Source organism: Falco rusticolus, chromosome 3, assembly GCF_015220075.1.
Source record: "Falco rusticolus isolate bFalRus1 chromosome 3, bFalRus1.pri, whole genome shotgun sequence".
Taxonomy (NCBI): Eukaryota; Metazoa; Chordata; class Aves; order Falconiformes; family Falconidae; genus Falco; species Falco rusticolus.
The window spans coordinates 98,999,821-99,021,940 of NC_051189.1; the positions used below are offsets into that span (position 1 = coordinate 98,999,821).

General features: G+C 44.0%; 1 protein-coding gene across 4 annotated transcripts in view; it reads right to left on the minus strand.

Annotated features, from left to right (window-relative positions):
- Positions 1 to 2,577: 2,577 nt before the first annotated feature.
- MBOAT1 (membrane bound O-acyltransferase domain containing 1) overlaps positions 2,578 to 22,120 on the minus strand; it is a 58,019-nt gene continuing 38,476 nt past the window's right edge. For 3 of the 4 annotated variants that reach the window (XM_037381211.1, XM_037381210.1, XM_037381209.1), the window contains 9 exons: positions 21,943 to 21,998; positions 19,675 to 19,729; positions 16,744 to 16,927; positions 14,924 to 15,116; positions 11,783 to 11,886; positions 8,941 to 9,005; positions 7,421 to 7,553; positions 6,137 to 6,288; positions 2,578 to 4,412 (listed from right to left, as the gene is read on the minus strand). In XM_037381211.1, the coding sequence (XP_037237108.1) occupies positions 4,280 to 4,412; positions 6,137 to 6,288; positions 7,421 to 7,553; positions 8,941 to 9,005; positions 11,783 to 11,886; positions 14,924 to 15,116; positions 16,744 to 16,927; positions 19,675 to 19,729; positions 21,943 to 21,998 (1,075 nt within the window). In that variant the 3' untranslated portion in view covers positions 2,578 to 4,279. Of the gene's footprint in view, positions 4,413 to 6,132; positions 6,289 to 7,420; positions 7,554 to 8,940; positions 9,006 to 11,782; positions 11,887 to 14,923; positions 15,117 to 16,743; positions 16,928 to 19,674; positions 19,730 to 21,942; positions 21,999 to 22,120 lie in introns of those variants that run through there. The other variant, XM_037381212.1, reaches the window with a different exon arrangement.

Consider the following 22,120-nt stretch of genomic DNA (forward strand, 5'->3'; position numbering starts at 1 on the left):
TCTAAGAACAGGAGCAGCAGGCTGATGCTGCACAAAAGAATCTGCTTTTAAAGCGCAGACTGTGTATTTGTACTCCCACCGAGATGCCAGGCACGGCTTCCCGCTTTGTGTCGCAGTGGAATGCCTCTAGTCACCGAGAGCTGGAGTACATCGGTTCAGTGATGTAAGGAAAGGCAATGGTACCTCCAAGGATATTTGGTATTTCGAGATGCATCCGTGTGTGTCACTTCATCTTGGGCAAGGACAAGGAGACACGTGCTCTTCCTCTGCCCACAACATGTGCACTACAGGCATTCCTCCTAACAGACTCTGCAATCTTACAGCTTCCATTTCGTCCTTTTACTACTGCAGCCAGCAGAATATGTTTCTAAAGAGCCCAGCTCAGGGATAAGGAGGTAAAGGCTTTAAATATTAGAGACACTGACCTTACTGACAGGAATTTTACCACTAGAATTCCTTGGGTGCTGTGTTTTCAACCTGTATTTCCAAGAATACAGAGCTAGTTTGCTGAGCCTGCTTTTACACATGCCGAGAGGTAAGAGCAGGTTTATACAAACACCTACCAACAGACTAAAAATCTGTGGCCGCCTCATCCACCTACATCATTTTAAGTGATGCAAAAATTCCAGCTATGTGCAACGTATGCATGCAGAACAGAGCAGCCAAAAAGGGAGGAAGAATATCTGCCCACCTTGTATCCCACCTCTGTGCTGCCTCCATTGCTTGGCATGCTCCAAGGGGACACGAAGGAATGTACTGAAGGAGGGGGACAGCTTACAGGACAGTAAAGTACTTTGTGCTTCCAGTCCACTGGGGAAATTGCTGAGCTGTTGCTTCTTTAAATATCAGACCCATAGTTAAGCTGAAATGAAGTTTTAGTCTCCATTCAGCCCTCTCTCCTAAGTGTGTCTCAACTTCTTGTTTAGTTTTAATGCAGCTAAATGTGCTAAAAAATAGCAGCTAGAATTTGCCTTCACTCCAAAGGGGTGATGCTGCTGGTGTCTTTTTGGTATTCCTATATTTAAAATCACAACTTTGTCAATCCAGTGCAATCTACCTTTTTCACTTCTGCCTGATAGTCCCACACTTCTCTCTTACAAACCGCCAAGACTGGGTTTGTCCTCAGAATCTCTCTAGAAGCTTCAGCTCCTAGCTTTTTGCAGCACAAGGAAAGCAGAGAGGGATTATAAACTAATAACATGTTGGTAATCACAGTAACATATTTTTGTCACTAAAGCACACCCTCAAATCACAGTATTCCAAGGAGAGACCAAGTAATGCAAGACCAGTGCTCAAGTTCCCAACATCACACTTACAGAATCTGACTTTCTGCCTTGGCTCTGAGTTACACATTCCCAGGCAAAGCAGATACACGCTACTAGCATGGCTCTCCTCTAAATAACAGTGTCTGTCTGCAGTCTTCCCATAAACCCCAATTCTCTCCCGCTGAGAAGAAAAAGAGAGGAAGACTCACACAGTGGATTGAGACAGGTAGCACCAACGCCAGCAGCCTTTTTACAAAGGACAGTTTTACAGCGATGTAAACCCCTCCGTGTTAGCTTTGCAGAGCTGCCAGGTTTGGCTGCACAAGCTGCCTAGTCTGCAGTAACACAGTACAGCAAAGATTTTAGATAATTTCCTGCCCCCCTAACCCCCAACTTTAATACAACCGGCAGGTTTCCCTGCAATGCAACGTTTCAAAAAGACCGTTTCAGTTTTAATTCACTTAACATACGAAATCCACATGAGCAGCCCTCGGGGAAGCCCAGGGTTCCTGTTTTCAGGGGGAGGTTCAGGCTGAGACAACGTGGTGGGAGAACAAGGGTTTGCTCATGAGCCCTGAGTAATCCATCATGTTGTGGAAGCTGAAACTACAACAGAAGTCGATGGCATTAGAGTGAAGCAAGTTCCACTTAAGTGAAACACTAGAAAAGAAACCCCGTGGATAATATCTGGTCTTTCTTGAAGGTACAGTTTGGGAAGGGTGGCAGAGCATGGGCTGTAACGGGCAGATCTCCGGGCACAGAACAGCAGATACAAACCTACAACCCATTTCGAGTGCATTTGTTTTCCTAAAGTCAACCTGCTGGAAACATCTGCCTTCTGCTGGCCACAGCCTGGCCTGGCTGTGCATTATGGGCGTTACGCCAGCACTGCCGGCACTCGCGGTGAGTCATTCCAGTTTCTGGGAAGTGAACGCTAGCTGTCTTCAGCCCACGGGACCCCACGGCCAGCAGCGCCCAAGCCCCTGTCCTCCCTAGGGATGCACCCTGGTGCCCTCCCACCAGAAACAGGCTGGCACAGCCAGACCTGCAGGGAAACCTTAGATGGCCAAGATGCGCCTGAGGCTGGTGCCACACGGAGAACAGGTGCATGAGGACAGGTAAAGACTGGCCAAATTAAGGATGAAGTTGCCAGCAAAATGACCAGGGGTCGTCTTTCCTCCGTTTCAGCAGGAGCAGGCTGTAAAGCCCAGCAGCTCTGTAAAATCCAGCAGTCCCAAACATCTCCCCTCACACCCATCTCACATCCATTAGACATTTCCAATTAATAATGCCAGGCAGTGACACAAAGCAATTTGTTTATTCAGATCAACCTTTTAATCCCATCTCGCCTTCAAAATAAATTACCAAATAAACTCTTCCACGAACTATGCTCTAAATCAGGAGGTGGTCATAGGAGAAAAGCTTCCCACCGGAGAAAAGAAATTTTTAAAAATTAAACTTTTTTTGGGAACTTGTTTTAGTTTGACTGATTTGTTCCTTCCCAAAATGTTAGGATTCTGCAACATTTTAACCTGACAAAAAAATCAGAATACAGTAACAGCAGATTCTTTGCTCAATCATACATCAGTCAAATGATCATAAAACAGTACCAATACAAGGGAATTGCTTCTACAAAATCCTGAAATAAACATTCCTGGAAAACAGTCATTTTTTAAAATTTATTTGGTTTTGATGTGTCGTACCGGCCTGTTTTACTGGGGTAAGTGGATTTTAAAAAATAGTTAAATAAAAAAAACTGACACAGCATTTTGCAGCAGGTTATCTCAATGCACAACAAGCTCTTAGAAATTAAGCCTCAAAATATCTCTGTAAGCCAAGAACTTTACAAGCAGGGAAACTTGTATCAACAGGCTAAGTAAAAAGTCAAGATCATACAAGAACTTGCTCTTGACTCTTGTGACGATCATATCACATCACAATATTTTGTAGAGAATGATTTATGATGACTGTTTCATGTTAGTGTTATCCTGCTGGAAAGTAACCCCTCCGTAAGATGGGATGGTTTTGAGTAGAACAGTCTGATCCATTACAAACCTTTTTCAGATTTAACCTGCTAACTGTGAGCTTTCAAACACTAAACCCACGTGGATCCTCAGTTATTTTCATACCAAAATGCAAGTGCTGTATCACGCTAAAACTGCACAGTAAGGCTGATGTAGCAATGAGCACCAGCTGCGTCATTAGAGAAGTGCAACTCTACAGATCACAGGGTGTTTGTACCATCTTTTACTGTAGGTTGGGTTCCCCATCCCCACTTTTTTTTTTTTTTTTTTTTTTGCTTTTACTTGGCTTTAGATTTTGGCTTAGCCAGTTGCCAGTGCTCCCAGGCACCTACTCTCAAGGGACTTGTCTTGCCCTCATTACCAGCAGGTGTCACGTTGAAGGATGTGAAATATCCTTGCTGCCAAGCTCAGGCTGCAGCCCCTGCTCTGGGGATTGCTGGGGAAAGCCCCGCTCCCTCTTTGCCCTGCCAGGGCAGAAGTCAGTGCCAGCACCTTGAGCAACCCCATGTCCACAAGTTTCCTACTTGCACCGTCTCTCTCCACAGTGCAAAGCTCCCCCTGCCAGCTGCCCGCAGCGCCAGGCTATCAGGCAGCTGGTCTAACTCCTCCCTTAGCGGCACCCTGCCCCTCTGACCACAAGATTATTTGTTGATTAATAGTCGTCTATTTCTGTAAAAGAGCAAAAACGCCTCTCCGTGTGAAAAAGTTTAAATATATAAAAACACTTCATAAAAATATTTATTAAAAAAATCAAAATGCCCCATGAGCCTGTAAACATTGCCTGTAAAAGCTCTGTTAGCTGGAATATTTGGAAATATTTGGAAAGAGTCATTCAGGCTCTTTTCTGCCCTGTCCAGTAAGATTTTAAGATAACCAATACAAATGCCACTTGTCTTGTACTGCGACCCTCATCCCACCCGTTCTTCTTCCTCCTCCTTTTTTTCTGCTGTAGCAGTTCCAGTCCCAATGCTGGCATTTTCTTTCGAGGCATCATTTGTCTTTGCTTTTAACAGAGTTCAGCACGGCCTGATTCTGAGCCTTTCTTGTGGGGTGGCTTTGAGGTCTGATTGGTAACACGAGCAATACCAGGATGCTTAGGATGTGCATGTGAAAATACATAGACCTGGGAACAAAAGCAGAAAGAGAATATTACATTTTTATTGGTAATAACATTAACTGCAACCTCAGTAAGCCCATGCAGAATTTATTGCTAAGGGGTGAATGCGGCAGGTATGAACCTCACCTAGAAAGCACAAAAACACAGCCTTGAATTTTACACAGCCTATGCCTGTAGTATGCTGGCCTTGATGATAATTTTGCCGTGGATGTTAATAAGGTAAGGAATCAATGGCAAACTCCGGAATCCACAGCTCAGATAAACACATGTAATTCAACTCCAGACTTACTCAGCACATCTCTCTTTTGATGTTGAGAGTGTAGAAGGCTACATCCTGAAGAAACAAATTTCATGCTTAGGACATCCAACTTGTACAAGTTTTAAAAAAATAAAAGTGACAGAAAGAAAAAATAAATTCATTCCAAGTGCTGAGATCTGAAATAAATCAAAACACCTAACTTTTAACTGGGGAAGGTCAGGTAATGATGTTTACAGAAGGGTTGTGGTTTTGAAGGCAACTACTCGGAGATATCTTTATTTGGGATCTTTATTTGTATCTTTTTATTCAATAAAAATGTAAAATATTTTTATTTCCAATGATTCAGTATACACAAGATTGAACTGATATAAAAAATACTTAAACCAATTACACAGAGCTCTGGCAGCTTGGGAAGGATGACATTTGGGAACAGTGCAGTCCAGCTCTTAACCCTGGGATGCACCTTTCTAGGAGCTCCTTTATGCTTCTTACCATAGTTCTTAATATCGTTGCAAGGTGCTTAAGACCACTGCTAGGTGTGCAGTGCTCCAAAAATTCACGCCCTGGGCAAAGGCCTACAATTTCCTTGCTTAACAGTCTTTAAGATTAAATGATAACTCTGTTCAAAGTCACTACAGCAAAAAACATTAAGGAATGAAACTAAGATTTGGAGCCACTTTCATATTGTAAGTTTTCTGTGTTGAAATCAACTGTTTTAAGAAACAGGAACAGAAAATGCCAAAATTCAACCCCCTTCAAACAGACTTACTGACAGCAGCTATCTTGACTACCAATTCTATGTCTTTTATGTTAGAGGGAATTGGCTTTCTTCATAACCAAAACCTGTTAAGTCTATGTTGACGGTTCGCTGTAGAGTGAAAGAGAAGCAAAGCAACACAGTCCAGTCTCCCTTTTCAAATTACTTTCTCTATTTCAAGGTATTTTTATTAGAGTATATCCCATATACTCTGTGACACCAGTGTTTTCTTATTTTTAAGGAACCTAGGGAAGTAGTCACTTCTTACGGAAGTATTCAAAAAGAAAAGCATACTCGTTTCAAGAAGTACTGCACTACCAGGCACCCTCCCTATCTCCTGCTGAGCGGTCACATCTCCTGCTGGAAACCTGCTCCTTTCTCATCCAGTCCTTCCTACCACCAGCTCACGTCATTCCTAGCCCGTCCAGCCCTGGCCATTGTCAATGGTTGAGACTCGACTGCTTTGAAAAAGGAAACTGAGTCACACAAGGACACAGAAAGACTGAGAGGTACAAGTGAAGTGCTCTGCCTTGGCATTACCATCATCTTATGAAGTTACAGGAACACAAAATCACCCCTTAACACATTATTAAGCATCCTGTTGGAACTCCTGTTGCATGTGATGAAATGCCAACTGCTCTTCCGTGTGGTTTGGGTTATTTAACAAAAGCCTGCGACAGTCTGGAGAATAACAGTCAAGAGGAGAGGACTCACTTGTAAAACTTAATGGTGGGCTCAACAGCCAGCATAACAAATGGTGCAACAGTATAGCACACAGCCAGCTGAGTGACAACCCAGGTGACGGCATCATAGGCTATCTTGAGAGGCACTGAAGAGAGGAAGTAACGTCTGCAATTGTTTCTTATCTGCAGGTCAGGGAAAAGTAAACAGAAAATTACAGAAGTTCATTTCTTCAGCAAAGTCACGCGGATGCATTGTAGTGTGTGATTCTCCATGTATCATCAGCATTAACATTACAGAAATGTTCATACACCAGTTGGAAAGCACTGAGGGCAGGGGACAGACGCGTATTAACTAGCATATCCCAGATCCCACAGTCAGCCAGCGGCAAGCAGAGAAGCATCCCCAGCCTCCTGTCCACAAATCATGGGAGCAGACCCTCCTCCTGGGTTATCTGCTCAGACCCTCCTCCTGGGCATCTGCTACAGGATCTTTGGGGAGGGGGATCGTTACGATTCGATCCTTCTCCCTCCTGGTTTTGAGTTATCACTGGTTATAAATGGTGAAAGAAAGTTACTTTAAATGAACAAATAGGTGTTTACACCTGCAAGTGTGTGCTGTTCCCTAGAGATTTTGGGTTAGCTTCACGTCTACGAAATCCTCATAAATGAAAGGCTGAAAGATCAGCAGTGATAAATTTAACAATGTTGCCTGTTCTGTCTTTGGTGACTCTACCCAAGATGAAGCCCATAAACAGAGAGACCAGTTCACTGCATCAATTGCATCCACACGAAAGAGTTTCAGTTTGGGCTGGTGCTCAACCTGTAACAGCTTCTTGTGGAAGACTGGGCCCAGGGCCGAGTCATGCCAGCATGTAGGCAACATGACCTAGGAGAAGTCTGGACTCTGCCATGAACTAGGAGGAGTCTGGAGACTTCACCATGACCTAGGAGAAGTCCAGACTCCGCCATGAGCTAGAAGTTTGGACTCCAACATGACCTTGAATCCCAAGCTAATCTGACTGCATGGACATAGCTGGTGGCACTACCAACTGTACACCCACAAGCAACGTACCCTGTGACAAGCCAGCGACAACATCGCAGCACATGCAGAACCGGTGCAGGTTATAACTGCTGGGGGTACTGCGTAATTAGCATCAATACAGAACAAAGTTTTGGTGAACATCAAGCCTGCAAAGGCACAGAAGAGGGCTCAAAGCAGGGACAACCTGCTTGACCATGCCAGGGTGGTCCCTGCAACTGGCAACTGGAGAGTATCTAGCATGGGCCTTAGGAGAGAACAACGAAAGGTACATACTGCTCTGGCTGCGAGTGTGATAAGGATTCCAGTGAGAAACGTAAAATAATATCCAGGATAGATACCATGCCACAGGGCCGACAGGATGAATGTTAAAGCCGTAGGGTACCAGGGAGCTCTGTCATAGCAGACACTGCAAAAACAAAAACAAAACAAGATGAGGCTGAATACAGCTGGACAATGGACACTGCACTTCAAATCATCTCTGTTTTTAAGGTCTGTTTTAGTCTGTTTTCTTAATGGTCTTATATTGCCTCCGTTGCAGACCAGGGTGAAGCACTCTCCATTTAGACGGTGGCTTAGATGGAAAGAGGAAGGGTGTTTTTATGCACTGAGTATCCAAAGAGTGCCTATACAAATATTCCCAGTGCTCACAGCGTTTAAATAAATAATGGGGCAAAGGCCAGGCAAGGCTTCATTTGCCTTTATTCCTCTATCTGGAACCAGACACTACCCTTCAAAACTCTGATGGCAGATGAAGAGCGAGCTGAAAGACAAAGAGACGCGACCTCAGCCTTCAATGGTGAGCAGAGGTATTTTTAAGCACTGTTATTTGGCAGATGCTGGGGACAACAGGGAGAGCCATAAGCCATTGCAAAGCAGAGCATTCCTGCTAAATTTAGCAGCCCAAAACCTCACTCTAAAGACACAAGCAAATGATACCAGTTCAAAAACACACCAACCAGTCTATGAACTCTCTGAAGTTTGACTGAAATGCTGTGATCCAACGAAACGAGTCAAGATAACGCACTTGTTACCAGGAAGATCATTTGAATCATGAAAAATAGTAGACATTGACTTTTAAGATGTATATATTTAACAAGAAAAATAGTTATGACACCTACAATAAATCTGCGTCTGCATTTCAGACACCACATAGAGTGTAGGTTGAGCTTTAATCATGTCCAAAAGTGTAACAAGTAACATGAGACAGCTCAACCTACAAAATTTGGACTTATGCTTGTATTTATATGTGCCTTAACAGTCACGGGTTAAAATCAGATCCTCCCAGTGCTATCAGAAGTCTCCTCCATATCCTAACCAGGGGCTCGCTGGCAAACATCTTCTGGTAACTCCGAACCAGACCACACTGGGGCTCTGAAGATTCCCACCGCTTTCCAGTTACAGTTGAACTGGATCCCAGTGACACAGCAAGGCTCACTTCCAGTAGCAGCACACACGGGAAACATACCACAGCAAAGTGAAACAGTACAGCAGGAACAACCAAGGGAAACGGCAGCCTAAAAGATGCCATCAGAATGCTATTACTTTTTATTAGGGAAGATCTGAACCGTTCATTTATGACTGTGCTGCTCATATATAAAATGTGGGCGGTTTACATCTGCAGCAATAAAACTTTACAGCACTAAACACCCTTGTATTCCACCAACTGTTACAGACGCAGGGAACAAAAGAAAGAACAAGAGGCTCTACATTTATGAGATACCCCAGTCAGTGGTGTTCTAGGCCAGCTAGAGGTTTTGGGTCTCACAAGCATGTCACTGTCTCATTCCCCTTACCGTTTTAGCCAAGCAGCTGTCTGAATGTTCCAGTTCTCAATGTACATTTTAAAACTCGTCGCCGTCTAAGAAAGAAGTTCACATGAAACGTTAGCACTGAAACCTGTAAATTAATACTTGCATTTTAAATTAAAGAGGAGATACATGGAAAATATTAATTCTAGTGGCTAACTGTTGTGAAAACTGTGCCACAGTCCGTCGTTACGCTAATATGTTTTGGGAGAGACATTAACTAGGCTGATTGCTCACCGCTAACACTTGGCACTTGCTGTAAAATCTCACTTTGTTTTGTAAAATTAAATACAGTGTTTGGTTATTTTTAAAATTATGGGAAAACTGAAAAGCCTTCTTGTTCTAAATGCTTGGTCTTCCCTTCAGCTCATAAACAGCTTCATTTTTGGAAGAGGTAAGTTACCACCCTTAATGCAGTCTGGACTGCCCTAGAGTGCTATTAAAACAAAGTGTCATAAAAATGAAAAGAAAAGCATTATTATTTGGAGAATGAAGGGGGAAGACTGAAAAACACGGGACAAATAATTTTAGGACTAAATTTAAAAGCCATTTCTCAGCCCAGTGCCCAGCTTGAGAAACAAGAGCCGGGGTCCTGGGAGCACAACCTGTACCTCCTCACAGCACCAGTTTCCCCAGCTTTCGAGGATTGCTGGACTCCATTCAGCATCAGTTCCCCTAGTTCTGGTTAACTTCACCTCTGGTGGTTTCCATCCCCGCTCCCCTTCATTCCTCTCCCACCGACAGAAGCCTCCAAGGACCCTCCTCACCGAGCAGGGGCACGAGCCAGTGACACCACACTATTTTCCAGTATGGGCTGAAGGCAAGGGCACACTGAAAAGATGGATTAAAGGCAAAGGTTCCGGGGGGAATCTATTTTGCACTTCCACACAGAATCCTGAAGGCTGGTACTTCGTCCACTGTGTTTAAAGAGTTAATATTAGCAATTCCAATGCAGTACTGCCACATTTTAACTGTGTTACTGCAACAAGAGAAGCCAAGGAAAATATAATTTCTCTTCCAACTAATATTGTCGCTCTCTTTTGGCCTCCTTTAAGCTCCCTTGTTACATTACCAAGAGAGAAAGTAGTCACTGGCTGTCAAAATATGTGTGCTGCCAAGGCTTGCAAGTCTCCCACAAGCCCATCACATTTTAATGCCCTCACCACCTCTGCCATGTGCTTATCTTCACTAGGATCAGGCCATTTCTTAGCCACATTTAGCACTCAAGTTCCCAGCTGTTAAGCAATTTTGCATATGCAGGTGGCTGTACCTGCTGAAATGCACTGTAGGCATAAACTTCAACTCCCAGAATCGTCATCAGTGCATAAAGTGGCAGTTCAAGGCTTACCCAAAATAATGGTCCCTGTAACCTCTTTCAGTCATTGCACACATGATAAAATTAATGGAGAGCACTGTTTTATGCTCCTGGAAATCATTTCTTCACCCTCATCTCCATTGCCCACGTGACCAGCAAAGGAACTGAGTTTTGAGGAGCCTACAGTTCAGTGGGGAGAGAGGAGCAAAGGCTCCTGTTTCCTTAATTTGTCTTGTCTAAAGGTTAGTGTTGCCTGCACTTCGCTTTCCTCCTTCAAGCAGAAACTACCTCAGCCCATCAGGACCCATCTCCTGCCCCAAAACTCAATCGGATACTGATTCAAGATCTCAGTGTGGTACCCAAGGGTGTTGCCATCATCAGGGACTGCACAGTGTCTCTGGGCTGTGTATTTGTACAGTTCAAGGAGAGCTGTACACTGAGGATTAATTAAAGTAAATAATAATAATAATTAAAAAAAGACAGAGAAAGGATGTTGAGAAAGAGAGAATGAAAGAGATACTTCCAGTTGTGGCATCTTGCAGTGAAGAATTACAGGGGCTCTTTCATTTTTGACAAGAGCTATTAAAGCACATTTGCTCAGTCAGTCACAGATCATTCAGCAATAAAACAGTCAACTTATTTTGATCTGCTTTTCCTTTTAAAATCGTAACTAAGGAATTACAGGGGGTAGCTCCTCCTATTTCTAAAGAAAAGAAGCCTTGAGAAAGCAGTCTCCCACACATAAGCATTTTCACATCTCACAAGCATTCACAAAATCTTCTTCGGGGCAAATAAATGACATCGGCCATCTTTTGCGTTAGAGAAACAAACATAAACAGCTTACAAAAGGCTGATGGACGTTAAAAGCGTACTGCAGCCACAAGAAACGTGTGACAGCTGTTTTGAGAAACAGTGCTGTTTGCTGGCTGGAGTTCTAGGTCAGCAGCCACCCAAGCGTCACAGAGCCCTGCCAGTCCCATCCAGGCTGCTCAGCTCGTACCTGGTCCCCCCTCAACCCCTGCTTTCCTCCACCTGCAAGAGGCACTCCAGGCACGTGCAGGGACCGAGCCCTTGCAAGCGTTTGTGCGATGCCTGCTCGTGGCTGCCCCTTTCACTACCACCACCCGTCTCAACTGGGTGACGAAAGTTTAGGACCGTTAGAAGTAAATAAACAGAACACACCACAGACAGTGGAGAATCATCGCTGTGAGCAATTCACTGACCTGCTGAACCCAGCCGCAACCTACAGTGATTGACTGCTCATTCATTAAACATCTGATATAATAATTTATTAGCCCTCTATAAACTACTCAGAAATAAAACCTGAATACAGAGTGTGATGAAGCCTGCATGACAGATGCTACTTCTCTGCCCAACAGATAAAATACAAAACCTTCTCCTGTTAAAGACGGGCAGCCTGGTGGCACGGACTCATTTTCCTCCCAGCAAAGCTCTCCGCCATCATCATGCCCATTTTGCTGGAATTACGCCAGTGCAGCCACTAGTTTAACTCACTTCAATGTTCCAGATATTCAAATTGGACAACAGGTCCCAGCGGAAAGAGCCTCTCTCATCGACTCCACTGAATCCATAGCCAGCTGCATTGTTGACTGCATCTGCTGCAATGTCAAAGCAAAACAGGTCAAATCAGACTGCTGGAGGAGCCGAGTCCTCTTCCAAGTCAGTATGGCACTAAACACATGTTCAAGCCAGCTTTGTGGCAACCAGCATCCTTCTTTCAAAGGGAAGCTTCCTCTTGGCAAAGGGACATTGCTATAAGGCAACACAAGAGCCATTTCTTCAAGAGTAAAGACTAGCTACTCCCTAGGCAGAAGAAAAAAAAATGATAAAATAACAATGGCGAGAAATCACTTTTCCTATTATTTCACCTTTATTATCCATCTGAGGCAGATATACAAAACTTGCCATAAAATGAATGAGCATTTTCCTCAAAAGGGTACCTGGATATCACAGCCTTTTCCAGAATTCAGAAAACCTGCAGTGTCTCGAAGACACACTTACCATTTCTATTAAGGCTTCCAACACGGTTGTTTTAATTAAGCCTTTCATTCAGACTTCCACAGACAAATCCTTTTGTTAATCCTGTTGCTCAGTGCCTCACTGAAGTACCTCACACCATCTCCACAAATCAAATATTGAGTAACTTCAATTACAGGCTTAACTACTTTAAGTGCAAATAAAAGCTTGGGTAACGGCCGCGTTCCACATGCTGCGCTCCTGCTCCTTCCCAGGAGCCACCTCACCACCGGGTCTCAGGGTTCTGCTCTTAACGTGCCTATCCCAGAAATCCTCTCTCGGAATACTAAGGATTCATTATCTCCAAATCACAAGGTGCAGCCAGCACTGAGGATTATTGGAAGAAAAAGGAAAGTGAAAATACAGGTAAGGCTTTTCCCTTTAGATCATTTACAAAATACAAGCCTGGTTAAGTTATGCTCTAAGTAAAGTCAGCATCTCTTTCCCAAGAGTGAAAACTGATTTTGCTTTGCAGATGCGATGAGTACAGACACAAGCTCATGGACAAGCACTAATGCCCAAACCAGGGAAAGAACCTAATTAAAATCAACAAGACTAACAACAAATAAGTGAGAAACCTTCCCTAACCCAAAACTTTCCATTTTATTTTCCACTTTACTAAATAAGCTAGATTTAAACTGATGGGAAGAAAGGTCTCCAAGAGTTTTCCATTTTCTCTCTGTTTCAAAAAAAAAACGGCACCCAAACAACAGACCTGCCTGAAACTGGTCCTGCCCAAGCTCAGAGACTGGAGCTGCACGGAACTGTCACCCCAGAGCAGGGGCACTCTTGGGTTTGCTCCAGGGGTGCCAGGGACCACTTACAGCATTTCTTTGCCAAAAGCAAGAAACCAGAAATCCAGGGACCTAATAATACAGCAGGCCCACCAGCCTCTGGCTTCCCGAGCTGCTGCCTGCAAGCAAGGCATGAAGCACAGAAGAATTGCAGTTGCCCCCACTCAAACTGCTCACAACCCCCTGAGCTCTGCACAGCCCGGCAGAGGTTTCCCGGCTGCCTTGAGCAGCTCTGGCACATCGCTTGCACGGCTCCTCGGATGCAGGCGCTCAGACCCAGATCAGTTTTATCGACAGCTCGGAGTTAGGTTTGCAGCCATGGTCCCATGGCTATGGCTAACGCAGCAAGAAGCTGGATTTTCCGTCTTTCCATGGATCTGGAGGAACTGAGCCATGCCACTCTCGCACAACAGCGTGCCTGTCCTTTTCTGAGGACCACGCCACCAGGAGCTAAACTGCAAATGGATAAAGTGTCTCTGTTCTGCTGCCTGGATCTGCAACGTGAATAATAAAGGCTGCACCCTCCAGTATGCAATGCATGCTTTTCCTGAACCACCTCATTTTTAAGATATTTCTACGGCCTCTTATTATGGCTCAGTCACGTTACAAATCCAAGTTCAGTTCACTTCTTTGATAATGGACTTTTAGTTAACTGATAATGCCAGAAAAAAAATGGAGGCAACGATTTAACATTGGATCCCACAAAAATAAGTTTCTGAGCAAGCAATTCTTTATCCCAAAGCCTTTCCCATCCCAGACACGCCAGCCCTGGCTGTCTTCCCTCAATCTGTCAGTTATATTCCCAGCAGTTTAATCACAGCCTCACGATAAATTTTCTGGCTCTTTCCATCCCATCTCAATGACACTTTCAGCTTCAGGTACATGCATTGCTGGCGGGGCTTTCAGGATCAACCCTACACACATGGTCTTGTAATAGCAGCAGAAAAAATTCAGCCTCTCAATTTTTAGCCTGGCCTAGAAGGATCTGACTCCTCACACATGGATGGGAAAGGTGGCATCTAAAATAGGAAGAAGGTAAAACATAAAAAGATTATTTTGACCACCAGTCTAGCTGGTTCCCAATAAAAACAGTTTGCTTCTCTCTAGAATAAGGCCCCTTCGTTCTCTTTTTCCCTGCAGAGATTCTTGGGTCCTTCCCATCTTCTCCTTTGTTCCCCGCCTTCCCCATAGTTCTCCAGTCCTTCTTCTTGACAACTCCAAGCTGATGTGTATACCGGACCCCACAGTGCCTTAGGGGCAAAGCCTGACTTCAGCCCCCCAGCATGCACCACCGTTTTCTATCACAGGTGCCTGAGCTAAAGATGCCTCCAAAAGAAAAAGAGAGGTCTGTCTGCACCGCGACGGGCTAGCAAAGCCTGAGCCAGCGTGACACATTTTAACCTCCCAGCCCCACTGACCTAATTGGCAAATTATGAATAAAACACAAAAATCAAGGTTCAGAGGAAGCAAATATTTTTTTTTTCCTAAGACAACCTGTAAAAATTATTCTGGTACAATAACAAAGCTTTAAGCAAGAGGGAATTGTTACATTGACTTTACTGGCAAGAAGCTGAAAAGCAGACTGGTCTCCAGAGGCAGAGGGTGTCAGACAAGCTGGAGGAAATTTTATGCATGTTTTTCAAAACTTCTGACATCTTCCCACTTCAGTGGGGTCCACTGCCTGCAGGAACACATGTACATCTCCCATGTGAACTACAGGTCTAGGGACTAATCTATTTTTTTTCCGTCAAGTGTTTCAGACCCCCTTCTCCTATATATGAACTTCTTTGTTACCCAGAAAAATAAGTGATACAGCCAGACTTACCTAACGTCCATGCGAAGTAATACTTTGGTTTTGCTGCCTGTGTTACAACATACAGGTAACCAAGTCTTGATAAGAAGGGTGTTTTATCAAGAAATTCATTATCAATAATATATGCCATAGGAAAGCTCTTGGTAAGCGTCAGGAATAAGATGAGAGATACTAGTGTGATACACAGCTTGTACATCACTGCTCCCTAAAAAGCACAAACAAAAATGAAACATTCATTAGAAACATTTGCTTACAAGGAAAACAAAAAGGCAGTGCTCTTGACATACACAACCAAGGTACTTCGTGAACCAATAAAGTTAGCAGTGACAAACGATAATAATTAAAAGGGGTAACAAAGAAAAGGCCACAGTCAAAGCTTTGGTTGGTTTACTGGATAGGTAGGAAGGATAATTAGAAGTCAAAATTGGTGATGAACTTCACAAGAGACTCCTACATCAGCTAGCGGAGGTCCTAAATTGAGAAAGGAAGCAAACAAAAAACCCTACAATGGAAAGCAGAAATCTTCTCTATATGTACTGTCACGTCCTGGGACTGAAGACTGGATTCTTCCTGGAAGCCAAAAATATTGATATTCTGAAAAAAAAAAAATATTTAAAAAAATCAGTAGGTCTTTCTGCCCCACTACCAGAGGTCTTGCTAAAAATCACTTGTCCAAAAAGTGTATGTCTTATACAGCATGCGTACCCTCCTATGATATAGGGTACTGCTACTCCATGGTGTTTGCTGTTACAGCTCCCCAGCTTCTATACACTGTTACTGACCATCATGTCAATAGTTTGAAGCTCAATTTCAAATACGCACCAGGAGTAAACTCTCCTTGATTCAGTCATAATTAAAAAGGTAAATCTGGCACTTGGGTACCATGCAAAAATTGATTCATGTTCTTAAAAGGCTAATAAAAATGCAATATACTATCGAAATGACAATGCCTTTTTTGATCCCAAACACTCTTTATATGTTCTCCATATTCTAGAATAAACCAATGTGCAGTTATCTTTAATGCAAATTTTAATATTCTCTGGGGACTTGCATCTAACACAAATATAGGCCTTGTTCTGACCTCAGTTAGACCAATGCAAATTAGAAGTAACGGCCCTGAAGTCAGCAGACACAGCTGTGTGCAACAGGGATCACGTACGCACAGGCACGTACTCGGCTTCGGAGCAGCCGTGCTGCATGCAAACTGCACCCTCACTGTCACCTCCAGATAGGAGAGAGCAAGCTGGTCCTCATGACGTGTTATCCGTCTTACAAGAAGATCATTGTATAAGAAGGTTTTAAGTACTATTTAAAAAAATATTAAAAAAATTACTGTTAATAGTATGTGAAAAATGACCTCCAAGTCATGTAAAATTGGGAGATTCTCTTGCACAGCACGTGGAGAAGCTACAGTGTCTGCCCAGCTGTGACTCGTGTACGTCGAGTATCTCCTGCACTACGGGTGAGATCTGACTTGGGGTTTTTTTCCTGACCTTGGCTCCTCTGCCTGGAGCTGAACTGCAGCTCATCGTTGTCAGAACCTTTTGTCAGACCGTTCCCACTGCTGCACAAAGGACACCCTTCACCAGTGACCCATTCTGCAAGCCAAACGCACTGGGGAATTCAAGAGGAAGACCCTAGCCCCTTCACCCCGACCCTGTCATAACACCAGCAGCCACGTCACAGTAAAAAACCACTGTATTGTTTACTGGTTTACATTAGATGTAAAAAAAAAAAAAAGGTTTTTCTTCTTAGCTTTTAATTATGAGAATGATGTGCGAAGCTCTGCTCTCCCGCCCTTCACAATAAATCTTTGTCATTTTAAAACTTACAGTTGGAGAAGGATCGGGAAGTCTGTCATAACCCTTCTGCTTCCAGTTCACTTCTAACAGTTTCATGTGCACGTGCCTTCCTTCAATGAAGGCTATATAATCCTTGTAATTGCTGCAAGGTCCAGCGATGATGCTCATAAAATTGAGGAGATAGCTTAAATACTCCAGTAAAGAAGGTCTTGACCTGTGAAAACCATCCACACCCACCAAAACAACAGGGAACCAAATGAAAACAAGGTCAAACACAGCAAAGGCTTCCACGAACGCTTTTTGTTGCACCACCTGCCTCAGCCCCAGCTCCATCCTGCCATCCTCCCTCCAGCTGAAAGCTCACTAGGTCTTTTGGAGCAGATCCAGCACCGGGTCTCGTGTCCCGGTGATGCCTGGCAGGTGGCAGTCAGACCAAGGGTAACGTGGATGAGCTTCAGCCACAGGTAACCAAATGTTACTGATTTGAAAAGTTATAATCTCATTACTAGGAACATCTTAGCTAAAACCAGTCATACATACCCACTCTCTAACAAACTGACTTGCGCATTTTGAACGGGCTAGCAGTAGCAGGAGTGAGAAGCTGGTAACTGGTTTGGGACATCTGTCCAGTATGTCAGGGACCAGTAACAGCTGGCAGACCACAAGCTGGGGGACGCTGGTCTCACCAAGCTGTGGAAGGCAGTACCTTGCCTGGTTATGCAAACCCCAGGGCAGGGAGTGTTTAAGACCAGGGCTTTCAGGCCTGAGAGGAGCTCCCACCCACCCTTCAGTCCAGCCTTTTGAAAAATGGGAAGTGTGCTGTGAGACACAGAGGAAGAGAATGAAGAGGCATCTGTCCTCCTCTGCAAATAAAGGAAGTAATTGCCCCTATTGCATCATGAACAGGAAAAGGAACTCATGGGAAAAAAACACATAAATCAAAAGACAGCTGAAGATGAAAGTCAAAGAAAGTGCATCGTGCTCGTTATTTCCATTTTGCAAGTTCCTTTGGGGTTTCTACATTAGATGTACAATGAAGACAACCCACTGCCCTTGCTACAGAGCAGTAGGATGGAAAAGGAAGATGCAGAGGCCTCTCCCCCCTACTGTAATTTGTAAATTGTCAAGCTACTTGTATTTATGTGATGGAATCACCAATGTCTAAACTCTGAACTGATACAAAGTGCTCTCCACAAATGTGCTAACAGTCACCATCCAAGCAAACGAGGAGCCCCCAGCTGAGGGCAGCAAGCAGGGCACAGTGCTGCCGGGTTCTCCTGGCCAAGACACAGAGGGACACACATAAAGCAAAATCCACTTAAAATCATTTCGGACCAAACCATAAATTTCTAGCAGAAAAACTATGCAACAGTTAAACATTTGCCGTTGCCTACTTCTATGCTGAAGCAGAATTAGTTTGAATAAACAGTTAGCTTAGCCAGGATTTTCTGCGTTCACTCTACTGGTTATTGTAGATGTTAGTGACTGAACGACATGTTCTCTGGTGGAAGCGTTTCACAGAAAGATGCAGCAAACAATCGGGAGTAAGGCTCATCTTTCTGTCCTGCAACACTGGGTCCGTGATTTGGGCTTCCGAGCTCTACAGTAGGATTAAAAATAAAGTCATTAGTTTCAACTTAGATTCTGCACATGGTTGGGTGGAGAGACATGAGCAATGCATGAAGGAATGTACAGAGGATGAGTGAGAAACAAAAACAGACCAAGAGCAGGAGGGAAGACAAAAGGCTGTATTACCAAAGGGGATTTAAAACTCTTCAGTTACAACTTGTCTGCCACTGACACTTGAGCTATTGGCATGTACTTTTCTATTATGAGCTCATCTACTGTACGAGAGGGGGAAAAAAAAAAAAAAAGCCTGTTTGGTGAGAATTTGACTAGAATTAATCATACGGTCACAAGGGCCCAGTGCCATTAAACATTATGCTATGAGCTTTAGAAATAGACACAAAGCTATGGGTCACAGCAAAAGTTACACAGGATTTTTGCTTTTCAAGAAATTATTCCTTCCTTACTTTTAGAAGCTCATAGGCGGGCTTTCTGATGGCTGAAGCTTCTGCCTTGGAAATGAATGGAATTTCCTCGGCCCTAAACAAACGCTTCATGCTGAAAAGTAGGTATGGTTCTACGACTAGTTCTGTAACGCTAGTCCTTCTAAAAAAAAAAAATTCACCTGCATCCTGCACTTGAATTGAGAGACAAACTAGAATAAAAAGGGCACTCAAAGATGTGATTTCTGTGCAGTTTCCCTCTGAAAACTGAAAAGACTAGATACATAACGTGAAGGACTAGAAGTATTAATGTTACAGAGGGAGATAGGAAAAATAAAATTTCAGTGTCCAAAAGTTATGGCAAAGCAAAGCAGTACTTCAAACCAAAACGGATTTTTACTATGCAGCAGTTTGCTGACGGAGGAGGAGTGTTCTGTTTGGAAAAATAACATTATCACAGATAGGATGAAGACAACAGCCAAAAAGTCCATGTAGTACAGTCTTAGCCTGAATGTAAGAGCTGATTCAGTGAAGACTGGTTTGGTTGCATGTGGAATATATATTTAAGTCAATGGGATGTTGCCAAGCACCTCAGTGCTTTATCACAGGGTGATGAAGGCAGGAGTCCTGCGTTGAATCAAGGAACATAGCAGAGAAGCTATGTTTGTGTAAGGAGGGCACTGACAGCAGCATTGCAAAACCAAAACTGCTCAAGCAAATAGAAGTAGGTAGAACTTTCGGCTTATCATGGACTGGAAAGAAGAAGGGAAGATTTTCATGGCTGGGCCACTAAGTTGGTCTTGACATTGCAAAGGAAAAAAAACACCCAAAAATCAAAAACCAACCAACCAATCCCTCAAAAAAAACCTGAAACCCCAAACCCCCACAACGTGAACACTGAACTTCTTTGCATGAAACTGAACAGAAATCACTAGGGGAATTAAACTCTTACTTTACGGCAAGGCGATTTTGCTCAGCAGTGAGTTCCTCAGCTTGTCGCCCTATTCCTTGAGAGAAAGAAAAGTCACATTAGATCTTTCCGAAAGCCAACCAGCAAAAGCTATCCCCAAAGCCTTATGTTTGCATCCCACACTTAACTTTCTAAAGCCATAAATGTCAAGCTTTTCTTTGTCACAGGCAGTCATAATACAGTTCGATTCCTAACCTGTAGGTCTAGTATATTATGTTCTACCCTACCTCTTTACCCATTCCTTTACCTCATTCCGCCCCTCCCACCCTTGCTACGCTTCCCAGAGAAGCGGCCACAGTATTCCCACATGCACAACACAGCCCCCAATGCCACCAACTGGCAGCAACCCCCAGCAGCCTCTACCAACCGTCCCAGGCTGGAAAAACCTCCGTTCCCAGAAGCCGCTGGCTCATTTAAGCTCAAGCATCCTGCTGGCTCCTTGGTGAGAAATGGAGCATTTCACAGCAGGAGGAGCGGGCAGGGGCAGAGAAACAGGCTCTCAGGGAACAGAAGCTCCACTGCTGTGAACGAGCTGCCTGGCTGCTGCTGGTGTGAGCCTGAACACACACACCAGTCATAATCTGGAATTGTACAAGGTCCAGACTGGAAGGGCAGCCTCCTGTTGAGTGCACAAGACCTTTGGGGCCAGAGGTAGAGCACAGACTCACTGTCCCAGGGAAGTGATGGAAAAATCTTGTATGATGGCTGGTGTGTAAACAGATGTTGCTCATAGAAAATATCTCAAAACCTTCACTCCGAAGCTTTAGCTGTGCAGTCTGTGAGGAATCCCACCAGCTTCAGCAGAACTCACTACGAGATGAGTCACTCACTTGATGCTGAGCAGGCAGATCTACAGCTTCACCAGACCAGGGGCTGGGCATCAATTAACACTGCTGTCCTAAACGTACTGCCCATAATCACCAACACACACACAGGACCCATTTCCTAAAAATACTGCTGCTAAGCTGCTTATTTCCATTCTCCCTCCACTATTTCAGTTTGTAAATACTACTGGGGAGGGTGTGAGTTCCAGGGAAACAATTAAACGCCTGATTACTTAAGGGGCTGGGTATTTTGTTTGTCTGCTCCCATTTATGGGCAGCTGCGTTAAATTTTTACAAATAGAAATTTGTCACTGGTGCCCGGACTGCAAGCTGCTCCCATTCGATCAACCACTCCATGTATGAACGCTCACAACATCGTGAGCCTTTTCCACCACCACTAATCTGTAGGATTTCTGGTTTGCTTGCAATTCTCCTGCCTCTGCTGTTATCTTTTCCTTTCTGTCTGTTGGTTTACCTTCGATATCCTAGGTGTGCACTGAGGCTGCACACCGCCGTGGCACAGAGCGATACCTGAGCCAGCTAGCTTAAATAACGAACCCAAGAAGTCCCAGCAACATGAATCAACAACAAGGTTAATTAGCCGAGCTTCAGGCTGCACCCATTATAGCCAGCTAAAAGCATTACACCCACTTGTGTAAACTTGGCTGGCAAACAGTGCCAGCGCCTGCAGGCTGTGGCATGGCCATCAGCTAAATCCTAAATCGTAACAACTCAGTGCAGGCTTTAGTCACCCAGAGCTCACAAAGCAGTGGAGCTTGGACCGTCAGAAATTCACGCTGCAGCATCAGAAGACAGGAGCAATAACGGTACCTGACAACAACCGACATTTCTAGTCTTTGCACTGTACTGGACACAGGCATTTCATTGGGAAATAATAGCGCTCTTTGTCGTAGCGCAGCACAAGACTGAAGACAATGCTATTTTCCTTGCAACTGTGCTTCTCCCTGCCCTGGGAAAAAGCTATTGAATTCCATCTCTTACAGCTCGTGGAGTATATTGTCACTGAATAGAACAGTGACAGCACGTTTTTGCCACATTAACATTAATGACTCAACCTATGTGCAAAACACAACTCTAGATTTTTGAGAACCAAGCACAGCTTCAGAGAGCTGAATGGAGATGCACTGTATCATCTAAACAGCAGATACTGGTACCAGCTAAAATCCAAATTGGGCCCCAGGGAAGCAGAGCACCCAAAGGGGAACAGAGTTGTCTTCGTTACTGCAAAGACAGTTTGATCCTAGAGAACTGAACAAAACTGGAAGTTTCTCATTTTCTTCCACAAAGCATTTGTCTTCTTCATTTGGAGCAACTCACTGAACTACATTCATCCACTCTGTAACTCCAGAGCACACTGGCATAAAAAGGCTGTCTTCAGGACATGGCAAGAGATTCCTTTTCTTACCATCATGTAACTGGCACGCAAGTGTTGTGATCTTCTGTGTAATTATCATCAGCGGACTATAACAAAGACAGAAAAAACAGTTACATGTCTTGTAATACCAGTTCTTCCCGACCTCCTTACTGAATGCCTTTACCCCTTTAAAAGGCATCACTGTATTAGCAACAAGTGGAAAACATCC